This window comes from Oryzias latipes, chromosome 9 (assembly GCF_002234675.1).
Source record: "Oryzias latipes chromosome 9, ASM223467v1".
NCBI classification, from domain to species: Eukaryota; Metazoa; Chordata; class Actinopteri; order Beloniformes; family Adrianichthyidae; genus Oryzias; species Oryzias latipes.
The window spans coordinates 13,589,307-13,600,622 of NC_019867.2; the positions used below are offsets into that span (position 1 = coordinate 13,589,307).

An 11,316-nucleotide genomic window follows, 5' to 3' on the forward strand; every position below is an offset into this window, starting at 1 on the left:
GCTTTTATTGGTTACAGCCACTCTTCATTGTCTTCAGAGGCTTTAGGAGGCAGGCTAGTCACACAGACTAGGCGTTCTGATCTGTTCCATCAACTCTTTAGTTTTGACAGAATCCACAAACCCGAATTAATCAATCATCAGTTGAACCCATTCAAAGCCCCTGCAACTGAGACCCAGAACAGCCTCTGGAAAGTTAAAAATAACACTGAATGAGAATTTCTACCAACTGATCATTATGGCAAAGTTTAAAGTACAGTTCCTCCAGTGGCCAGATGCATTCATCACACCACAACAATCCCATGAAACCAGCAGATATACCATTTATTTTTTGGCAATGCTCACGTTAGCACCAAAACATGGCCTTCAAATGCCACAAGTGAGAACAGAATGTCCACAACCAAAATTGCGGAGCAATCTAGGCCTTTTAAGGTAAAAAAATGAGGCCATGATTCTGGTCCTCCAGGAAATCCATCCTGAACTTAGATAGCACTTTACCAATACATAGACCAATCTCTCAGTCTCATTTCTTCTCTGCTTACAGTACTTTATGAACTTCACATGTTTTGATAGCTTAATTTTCCTCAGTTGTGAATGTCTCACACAGCATTGAGTCTTACGTTCAAACATGTCTGTTTGTATACATTACAACATCACCTACCTCTGAGTTTTTGTCGCGTATAAGGTTGGTGTGGCACTGGGCTAAGGCACCTATGCCGCTTAGATAATGAGCAAAGGCTATTCAGTTCAGAGCAGCCAGCAGCTCAGAAGAGAAAGCACCCATTTAACATGTAGATTATAAATTCTGAGCTCACACTGCTCTTACAGTGTATGATTGTCATTTCCAAACTTATCCATGGAACTAAATTACATCGATATAAACCATAAAGCACTGGGGCTTTACGTGTGTCATGGAATTCCCTGTGTTAACAAACTTTGAGGGAGACTGATCATAACAAAAAAAGCTTATGCACAGAGCTGAATTGAACTAAATCCCATGTCCAGTTTTAGTGTGCACTGAACATATTACAACTGCTAGCACAATCAAGGTACAAAGAAAAACATCTTATTTTAAAATTTTTAGGAAAGAAAATTTCAGAAAAAAGTCCTTTTTACTTGAAAAATTCCTAACAGGTCATATAAAAAAAAACAAGGTTTGAAGACTTGAAGAGCTTATAAAACCAATAACAAATCCGTACAAAGCTGCTAAGAAAAAAGGAGCCCGTCAAAGCCACAGTTCCTCAGCTTCACCGCTCGAATCCTTTTGCAGGAGCGTGAGCCAAATCTCCTCAAACTCCTGGGGAGAAGTCCCAGGCATCCGTGTAACGCTGCATGCACTGAAACAGGAAAAGGAGAGGGAAACTACCTAACTACTAAACAGAAGATCAAGAATTTTTACTGGTAGTTCTTTTTTCTGGATCTAGACTGGTGTGTGAGGCGGTGGAGGGAAAAAAAAAGGATGCTCTTTTAGGATGAGGGAAGGTGTTGTCGGATAATCTCTCGGGACTGCGGTGGGATCCTATCAGGAAAGCGAACAGAGAACTCCACGATGAGGTCACCCCGCTGCGACGGGTTCTTAGGAAAAGGAAGGCCTTCGCCTCTGAGCCGCTTCACCATTCCCGGCTTGATGATGTCAAGGCAGGGGAGCGAGATGACCCGGTTTTCCAGCGTGGGAATACTAACGGTGCAGCCACAGAGAGCCTAGACAGGGGAAAAACACACAGAGGGTTAACATCCTTCCAGCACAAGAAATGCCAAAGCCATTAATATCTCTGTGACATCATGTTTTCCATGAGTTAAAACTGGAGTTTATCATCCCCCACCTCATGTTATCATAAGACAAGCTTTGTTGTTCTTTCTGTGTTGGTTGCATGCTAATGTGTTAAGTTTCTAGATTCTTTCTGTGTTTCTTGCTTTTATATCAACATGGAAACCCAAATCTAAAAGGGCATCCTTAAGGACCGCCTGTGAGTGAACACACCACTGCTGCATTTGGGTGTTCTTGTAATTGTTAAATTTTAACTGCTATTTCTGGGAAAATTTACAACTTTTTTAAAGACAAGTCGTCTTTATACAGACTCGGAAAATGAAAAAAATAATGTTTTTTTCCAACTTCTAGTTAGCTCCAAGGCTAATGTTACTGTGAATATAGATCACATTTAGGCTTCCACTGGTAATGGTTGGGGTTGGGCTTTGCAGATGAATGGAATAGAAGTCAATGGAATCTCCCCCTAAGAACAACTGTCAAACTAGTGTTAGTGTGTGTTGCTTTTCTTTTTTTACCTTGTTAGGGCCTCATCAGATAATCAGCAAGTTGTCCTTTTATGGGGATTAAAACACATTTTACAGGTTGCTGGTAAGGTTTACAGGATGTGGTTTGACACTAAATAACACGAGATGGAATTAGATTTGATTTTAGATGTACAAAATGCTGTGTGTTTTTGTGTGTCTATGTGTGGGTATTGCAGAGGAGACTAATATTAGCAACAGTCTCATAACTCGGGCTAATGAGTTGAAGCAGGAATTGGCTGAGCTTGTAAATACTTGGGGGGCTTGTCAGATCCACACACTCATGGGTGCACTACCTCCCCTCACAGACACAGACAAAACTTTAACTCCTTATCACAATGCCCCATGAATCTAGCCCAACCGTCAAACCACTCAGAGAGCCCGTTTTTAATAGACCAGAACAAGTAATTACACCCACAGCTCAGTCATTAAGTGTACTCTTGAACAAACTGTTCCTCCTTTATGAGGCAGATGGTTTTAAGGAATGAAAACCATGAAATTGAAGGAAAAATATCAATTATTCATCACTTGTAATTCACAGTGTAAAATGTTTGAGTCAATCATTTAAGTAATAAAAATTAAATAAAAACGTATAACAAGCAATACCTTAGTTTGTTTTAAAAGTAAGAATGATTATTTTTTCACTTCTCATAGATATCACATGAAGCTTTAAGGGGACTTTACTTATACTTTATGAACCAAAAATAAACAGCGAGACTCCTCCAGTGCATCAAATTATTCTAGTTTTACTATGCCATTATATTCTCTGTAACCAAGCTAATTTCCAAATAATCATAGGAATCTTTGAAATGTTAAGCATCCCACTTTAACAGGGTCACAAAAATGTCCAACTTTAGCAAATATGATTATCAACACTAAAAGGAAATTTTAGTTTCCCAGGTATTTCATAGGTATTTGGTATCTTGAACAAACAATAAGACATGAGGATTATCAAGAGGTTTGATAAGCTGAATGAACTGGGAACAATAACTGTATATATTTTTACTTTTTTTGACTGGTAGTTTTGTCTGATTTTGGCAAAAATAATAGACTTAGTCAACAAATATTGTAGAGTTTGTCCAAAAAAGGTCTTTAACTAAAATAATACACACAAAATTAGCATTCAGACACATAGGACTAATAAAGTCTTTAAATGTTATGAAGTATAGATTTGTCCCTATTAAGGCACATTTAACATCTGGAATGTGTTAAATGGAATCATTATCAAACTTAGTGAAGGTTATCACTTTGAGATCATTTTAAATGCACCTTTGTATATTTCTTTTGAGTTAACCATGGTGATATAAATATAAAATGTGTGCTAGTAGTCCTTACGCCTCATCCTTGGGACATTTTCTACTTTAAATGTTCAACCCAATTTTCACATCAGTACTCTTTCATGAGTGCATTGTGCATTACTGCAATGCTAATAAGAAGACAAAGTAGGTCTGACCCAAATCACACAGACATGTAAATAAACATTTCCTTCAGTAGTCAATGTTGTCTTCATTTTTACTTATTTTACAAAACCTCAAGGTCTACATTTTGTCATGAGGTAACACGTGACAATGTCCTTTAAAAAGGAAGACAAATATGATGGAGCCTTTACAAGTGTTTATAGCTTTGTGTCCTATTTTTTTGAGTAATTCATCCACCAAGGTAGTAAAAACATCCGTTCAAAATGGGATTTAGACATCAGAAGTATAAATACTGAATGAAGGTTTCCAGCTGGACTGTTTAAGATGGACGTGGAGCTAATAATAGGCATTCATTTGCTAAATGGGGTCTAAGTTAGAATTTCTACAGCCTTTGTTTCGACATTTAGATCCTTGAGTTTTGCTAAAATCTGCAATCCTACCAGTGGCTCATAAAGTACTAGTGCTTCTGCTTGTATTGTCTTACCTCTGACATGTGATACATGCTATCACATGTGAGGAATGTTCTATTAGTTCTGTTGGTGAACTTATCTGACAAAGATGACAGTTGCCATTTACCCACTACATTCAGTTGTGTGAGACTTCATTGTGATAGACACTAGAGGCTCATCTTCTTGTTATAAACACTTCCATTGAGTAATGTGAATCTCTAGCGCAGACACGGGTTGCCATGGTGCTTCACACATACTGTACTGCCAGCTGATCAGAGGATCCATTGATGGCAAAAGCCTCAGCTCAGACTACAATACCTCAAAGGCTGGCCAACAAGCCAATAGACATTAGCTACTCTTGTACGATTTCTCACCAGAACAGCATTTATTCCTTGAGTCTGTATGTTGATTGTCATTTTAATGTACATACTTAAACTTTTATGTTTTGTTTTGAGTCATCAATCCTCTCACAGAACTCTGGACTTGTTTCCAACCTCAATCTAAAAGTGCACCATCATAAAATGTCTGTCAGTGTCTATCTGTTTGAGGCTGTTCAAAGATCAGCATTTCATTTTTAGAGCCCAACAGCTACAATTAGCATCTATATGTGTCTGGATGTGGGTTTTGCATCTGAACTGAAAGCTGCATTTAGAGGTTCTAGAAATTTTTGTCTTGGTCTTATGGTATCACATTACACTGGCTTCATTGGTTCCCAAGACAACTTTCCTGTTGTCCGTGATATAGTTGAGTTTTAAGGGATTCACTGAGTTATTGGATACAATCAATGCTGTCACAGTGATGACAATTTCTAAAGACCCTCAAAAATGTCAAGCTCTGCAGCTCGTGAGTAACGGCTGAAAACGAATGCTTGCAGAGCATCCAACGCTTTCAATTTGTCAAAAATAATTACATCTCCAAAATATCAACTGGGCTTGACATTCTGCCACTTTCATCTTCAGGTTTTAGACTAAATAACTCAGAGAGAAATGCTCCCAGTGATGAAAATGCATTATCTGTTGGAATAATGAGCAACACTGGGCATTAGGTTTTTATAGTATGCAGCACTTGGCATTTGATTTTCATAGAAAGCAGATGAAAAAAGGAATAATGCAACGCAAGCTTTTATTTGTTTTGGAAACCGAATCATCTGACCCAGTTCTCATATACCCCTGACCCCCACCCCCTCGCCTCAGCCATATCTGTCCCATCCCAATCTGATCTTTTAGTGCAAAGGAACTAAGTCTATTCTCTGGCTGTGCTGATAAAGGAAGAAGGGTTTTAGGTGTGGGAGGCCCAATATGCAAATTTAATCACTGTCTAATCACATAAAAAAGCATTTTCTCATCTGTGTGACTCACCAAGCCCAGTGTACTGTGACGTGCAGCCTCTGGTGCTTAAAATCTAAGTTCCAATGGTCGTATGCCAGATTTTCTGTTTATTTATTTCAGGAAACGTAAAGAACAATTAATACTTTATATAACTGAAATTAGCCTTTTGTTTTTATATAATGATAAAAAAAGAATGAATAACTATGTATTTATGTACAAGATGTAATATTGGGTCATAGAATCTATTTATTGATTTTTCTTCAAAACAATTTTTGTTATGAAATAAAAACTGTTTTGTTTTAAGAAATAATTTTAATCATACAAATACCTTGATTTTCAGATTGAAACATTTCTTTTCAAGGAAAATAGCATTTAGAATATATAGATTTTCTTTTAAATCAACATGAATTCAGATTAAATTGCAAAAAAATATCAACCCCCAGCCCTTCAAACAACTCTTCTAGCATGTAGGACTCAAGGAAAACCTGCTTGTGAACAACAGACTAGCAAGTGTCACATTTGGAAACATTATTACTGGGATGCACCCGTTGGCCTTATGGTCTGTAAGCGGCTAATTAAATATCCTGATGTAACTATAATAGTTGCATGGATTATCACCACTGTTGCACAACAATCCATCTTTAGTTGAGGCTGTTTGCAAATATGTTTGAAGGTTCAGATGTGTGCACTTGTATTTGTGTTTATGGCTGTGTAGGGCTTGAAGTTTTCAGACGTGGTTGATATTTTTCTTATATGATTTCATTCGGCACCACAGAACCAGTGGGAGTGATGGGTTGAAGTCTGCCACACAGTCACACCAAATTCCTGTTGCCTCTCTAGCACTGCAGTGCCATAGACACTGCCTCCACTGATCCTGCCATCCAGCAATAGCTTCATCTATGCACATATAACTCACTCCAGAAACTATGCTGTTTGATTTCAATCACACCTTTTTACGCAAACAGTTTGCCTTTTGTAAAAAAGTTATTCCAGGTGCCTGTGCCTTTAAGATTCCACTCTATTTCAGTTCCAAACGTTCCCCACTGACTACTAGGAATCAAATTCACATATTCTAAAGAAAAAAGGCCACACAAAAAAAACCACACACGAGTGTTTGGCGAGATGTAGGTTCACGAAAGATGGGCTCACCTCTTTTAGACTTATCTTGCAGTTGTAAATGATGTTGGAACCATCTCTTCTGAAGTGAGTGTGCCCTTTATCTTTTAGAACAAAGGCTATATCGGCAGGAATGTTCTCAGGAGTCTCATCCCCCTCCTTTGGGAAAGTAATCTTCGTCCCCTCTTTCCAGCCCTTCTTGATGACGATGTTGAGGATCTTGTCCTCTGTTCTCATGCTCCTTCCATCTGGGTTCAGCCTGCGGCGGGTGATCTTCATACGCTTGGTGCAGCCGTGGAAGATCTCCTCTAGAGAAACCTTCAACTCATGGACCACTGGAGGGTCTTGATGCTTCCTGTTGTTCCCAGGCCGATCTGATGGAGCGCCTCTTCTCCTGCGGGCTTCCCCCGGGAAGCCATTATTCATCCCGCCTGGAAATCCAAACTGTCTCCCAAAGTGAGTAAAAGGTTCATCCTCGTCCATTTCTGTGTCTTGGTCTGGGTCGTTGCTATGGTCGCCGTGAAAGGGGAAACCATTGGAGCGACTGTGGCTCCGGTTGGAGCCAAAAAACATGTCAAAAGGGTTGGAGCCGCCAAAGAAGGAGGCAAAAGTTGCATGAGGATCTCCATGGAAAGTGTAGTGGTATGTTGAGCTTCCAGGAGCACCTGATGAGCTGCTGCCACCTGTCTTCAACCCTGTGATGGAGAAGAGGGATTAGACCAAATCACACAAGCAATAAAGTTATAAAGTTGGCCTTGGACTCGCCTTCCTCTCCCAGCTGGTCGTAGACCACCCTCTTCTTAGGGTCACTGAGAACCTCATAGGCCTCTGCAATCTCCTTGAACTTTTCCTCTGCGTTGGCATCTGTGTTCTTGTCAGGATGGAAGCGGAGTGCCATGCGGCGGTACGCCTTTTTGATCTCCTCTTCATTTGAGCCTTTGGGAATCCCCAAAATCTTGTAGTAGTCCTTCCCCATTCTTCCAATGTTGGGAGTCAGGAGCCTCTTCTTTGGCTCAGGTTTGGGTCACTAGAAGAGAAAAGACTTTCTTTAAGAGCCTTAAGTAGAAAGTCAGTGTCCAGTCTGGACTAAAAAGCTTCTCTTTGGTGTTTTCAGCCTTATGTTGGAAATAGAAAAAGCTGATTTGTTAACTGTAGCTATGGTTCTGCAATGCCAGTGCAGAGGGATCCCCATCCATCTGCTTGATTAGAGGACGTCTCCTTCTCAACTTTAGGATTATTACTAAAGGAAACGCTTGTGCATTTACAGTATTTGGTGATTATAGCAGAGCAGAAATAAGCCGCTGTGAGTGCCGGATGCAGGTGATCCTGGAGGTCTGCCTCCGCTGTGTTTAACCGGCTGGAAAGGAAACCCAAGCTGACAGGCTAAAGAAAGCCCCATTTATTTACTGAGGCACTGCGGTGCCTCCCAGCACTGTTGGACCACGAAAGCCCCAAGAGGGAGAAATGTCTGCGCCCACCTCAACGAGGAGATGATCGCAAATCCTTTCAGATCGGACATTTAAAGACGAATCTCAACCAGAACTGAAATGAATCTGAAGCTTTCTGTCTGACACCGAATACGGCAACTAAGAGGAATAAAATCCTACCAGTAAGCGACGATGATCGACGATCATTCACACCAGCATGGTCCGGCTTTTATTTCTGCCTTTCTTTCTTCTCTTCAGCCCTGCTGTCTGCCGCCCCGGCTCTGCTGGCTCCTTATAAACTGACGTCAGGACGCCGGGAGGATCCGCTCGGAAATAACCGGTGAGCAAACGCTGAAGCCCGCCTGACGTTTCAGTGGAGCCGCGGACTCACGCTGACAGCAGGGAGCCCGAATCAGAGCTGCGGATGTGCTGCGAGCCGGAGGGACGTGGAAAGCCCGACAAGACAATGACAAACTCTGACAATCAAGACGAAGGGGAGAATCAGGACGCAGATCTTTTGGTTTATTGAAAACAATTCAAGGCTTTTCGTGATCTGACTTTATAAAGTTCAGTTCTGTGCGTGAATAGAGTCGTGCCAGATGAGTTGGTGTAAAAAGGCTCCTGAGTCATATGATGATGACTCCTCACACACCCCCACTTTCATTTTCCATCTTTACAGACCAGGTGGAACCAGAACTCACAGAAATCAGCAGATTTACCTGGATTGCAACATGTCATTAATATAAAACAACTCTGTCTTTACAATACAAAGATACATTTCCTTATGGACACCTCTTGTCCCTCCTTACGAAAAAGTTAGGAACTTATGGTTCTTTAACTGATAAAGCCATTTCTAATAATTCAAAGAGAAATAACTTATTAATTTATTTTATACCTTTCTGATGATTTTTGACTGAGGAGGGGAACCTGGTGCAGTTTGAGACATGAAAGCAAACATCACTGCAGCCCCAATTTCTTAAAACAGTAAAAGTATTACAAAGATTTAAAATCTATCTTTCGTAAAAAAAATCTCTAGCTGTTATTTGAAATAAGTAAACTCTGCATTTATTGGAGTGTTTGCTTTGTAAAAGAATGTGTACTACTACAACTGATTCAAATAATTTGATCCTTATCCCTTGTGCTATCTTAGATGACCCCACCCTTACATTGACGTGTTCTCCCTACCATGACAAAGGTGGAAAGATTTCATGTAATCCATGGACACCAGTGAGGTTCACAAATCATTGAAGAGAAAAGGTTCAGAGCACTGTCTAGTGGGTCTAGATGACCCAACTCCCAATGTTCAAGTGCCTCGGATAGCACAAGGGTTACTTGGTAAATTATGTATACTTATATAGTGCTTTATACTAACTTAAAGGCCCAAGTACTTCAGTCCCACACACACAGATGGTAGCTCCACCGCAGAACACTGATGCCGACCAATAACTACCTGGAGCAATGTGGGGTTCAGTGTTTTTTGCCCAAGGACACATCAATATACAGGTGGCCAAGGTGGGAACTGAACCTGCATCTTTTGATCAGAAGATGACTGTTCTACCTCTGCGCCTGAAGAAAACCCTATAGGCTACTGAGATCTGAGGTTTTGGTAGTCAACCTAACATTTCTTTAGCATTAATATTTGCCAAATTTTAAACTAAAAAGCTAATTCTACATTTATGAATTTACAGAGGGTCAAACACATTTTTTTCCCACTTGACATTCTCACTGTCGTCACTGCTGATCAATCATCAAGCAGCTTCCTCAGCTTTCAGACAAATTGTCATATTAGTGCAGCGCTGCTGAAAGTCTGAGTCACAACTGAGGATTTTTAAAGTGCGCAGGGAGGCACACAAAGCAGAGCAATGTCTGTCTGACAGGGAACAAAAAATTAAGATTGATTTAAATTTGAGTCACCAGACAGATGATAAGATTAGGTGAAAAAAAGTGATTGTACAGAGAGTGAGAGTTTCTGACACCCACAGACATGCTGCGTACATTTGCTCTGTATAGTTTCTGATTTGTACAGCAGCTGCAGGAGGACAGGGGGGGGGGGGGGTTGTCGGAGAAATTCCCTTTGTCATTTCTGCAGGACTTCTGGTCAGAGCAGCTGTCACGCTTGAACAGCTGCACAGCAGAAGACCTTTATTCATGCAGCCGTGCTTGGCTCAGCCTTTGATATCTCACTGTAACTGTTAGTGCAGTAATTCAATAGGAGAAACAGATTTTTTTCCTTTTTTTTAAGTGTCTGCATTTTAAGTATCAGTCATGAGAAATGCCATCACTTTCCACGTGCTGCTCTCAGACAGAACACACTAAACAGCCCAGGAACGACTATTTCTGACCTGATGCTGGGTTTCCATGGTGACATAGAATCTGCCAGACAGTGATGTGTCTGCCAGGAGTACCCTTTCAGCAGGTCCTGAAGTCACGTGTATACAGTAAATACCAAATGTTTGTGTGTTAGGACGTGGAATGAGGCATCCTATGGAGCCAGTATCAACACAATGTGTTTCATAGATACAGGATGTTTCAGCAAACTTCATCCTCTGAGCTGAGAAGTAGAAATCTGACTAAATGAGGAGTTTATAAAAGACACAGAGTCTGTTTTTGACTTCAAATATGAGGCTTCAATGAATGTCCATGAGCACTCCTCCATCCTCAGTTCCCCCCACCATCACCACCCCCACTTTACATCAATTCATCCTGTAACCATGGAGACCACCATTGCCTGAAGAGAGGTTTGTTCCTAGCAGATGTGTTGATGTCAAGTAAGTATGAAGGTATTCACACAGAACACAGACTTTATCTGAGTAACGCCCTCCTGAGCAATTCTGTATGAAAGCTCTTTTATTTCTTCTTCCTTCATGTGGGTGTCAGTCAAATTTCCTTCATGATGATGCTCAGTTTCTTAGACAAGAAAATTCTAGGAAGGAAACAAGCAGATTTTCAGTAGTTTCCTTCAAAGCAGCTGTCTGTGTGTCAAACATGTGAAGGGGAGAGCATGTCACAAAAGCTGCATGGACATGGTTTATGTTTTATAACATACATATTAGCCAAATACAACATTGGATGGACAACATTTTTGATTGTAATCTAAATTGTTTAACAAATAGGAAGCAGAGTAACTAAAACATGGGCTGTAGAATCCTCTGATTTCCAGAGATCACAGTGCAAAATGTCAGTTTCACTGCAAAAACAGGCCCCTTAGAAATAAAAAAAAACTTTCCCAATTGGCAGATTTATTTTAAACAAGCAAAAGAAATCTACCAATGAGGTAAAAAAAAAAGGTATT

At 40.4% G+C, this 11,316-nt stretch overlaps 1 protein-coding gene and 1 long non-coding RNA gene across 2 annotated transcripts; one reads left to right on the forward strand and one right to left on the reverse strand.

Annotated features, from left to right (window-relative positions):
* Nucleotides 1–300: 300 nt before the first annotated feature.
* dnajb5 (DnaJ heat shock protein family (Hsp40) member B5) lies at nucleotides 301–8,318 on the reverse strand. The gene is made up of 4 exons (XM_004072620.3): nucleotides 8,205–8,318; nucleotides 7,363–7,624; nucleotides 6,631–7,292; nucleotides 301–1,698 (listed from the first exon to the last, which is right to left on the reverse strand). The coding sequence occupies exons 2-4, from the start codon at nucleotides 7,571–7,573 to the stop codon at nucleotides 1,465–1,467; spliced, it is 1,107 nt and encodes a 368-aa protein (XP_004072668.1). The 5' UTR covers nucleotides 7,574–7,624; nucleotides 8,205–8,318; the 3' UTR covers nucleotides 301–1,464.
* On the forward strand, nucleotides 7,661–8,609 carry LOC105354736. Its single transcript, XR_909295.3, has 2 exons — nucleotides 7,661–8,206; nucleotides 8,283–8,609. It is a non-coding gene; the product is annotated as an uncharacterized LOC105354736 (long non-coding RNA).
* Nucleotides 8,610–11,316: the final 2,707 nt, after the last annotated feature.

Coding starts and splice junctions, on each gene's coding strand:
- dnajb5 (XM_004072620.3), bottom strand. CDS start 7,573: ATGGGGAAGGACTACTACAAGATTTTGGGGATTCCCAAAGGCTCAAAT. Junction 7,293..7,362: donor CGACCAGCTGGGAGAGGAAG/GCGAGTCCAAGG, acceptor TCTCCATCACAG/GGTTGAAGACAGGTGGCAGC. Junction 1,699..6,630: donor GCAAGATAAGTCTAAAAGAG/GTGAGCCCATCT, acceptor TCCCCTGTCTAG/GCTCTCTGTGGCTGCACCGT.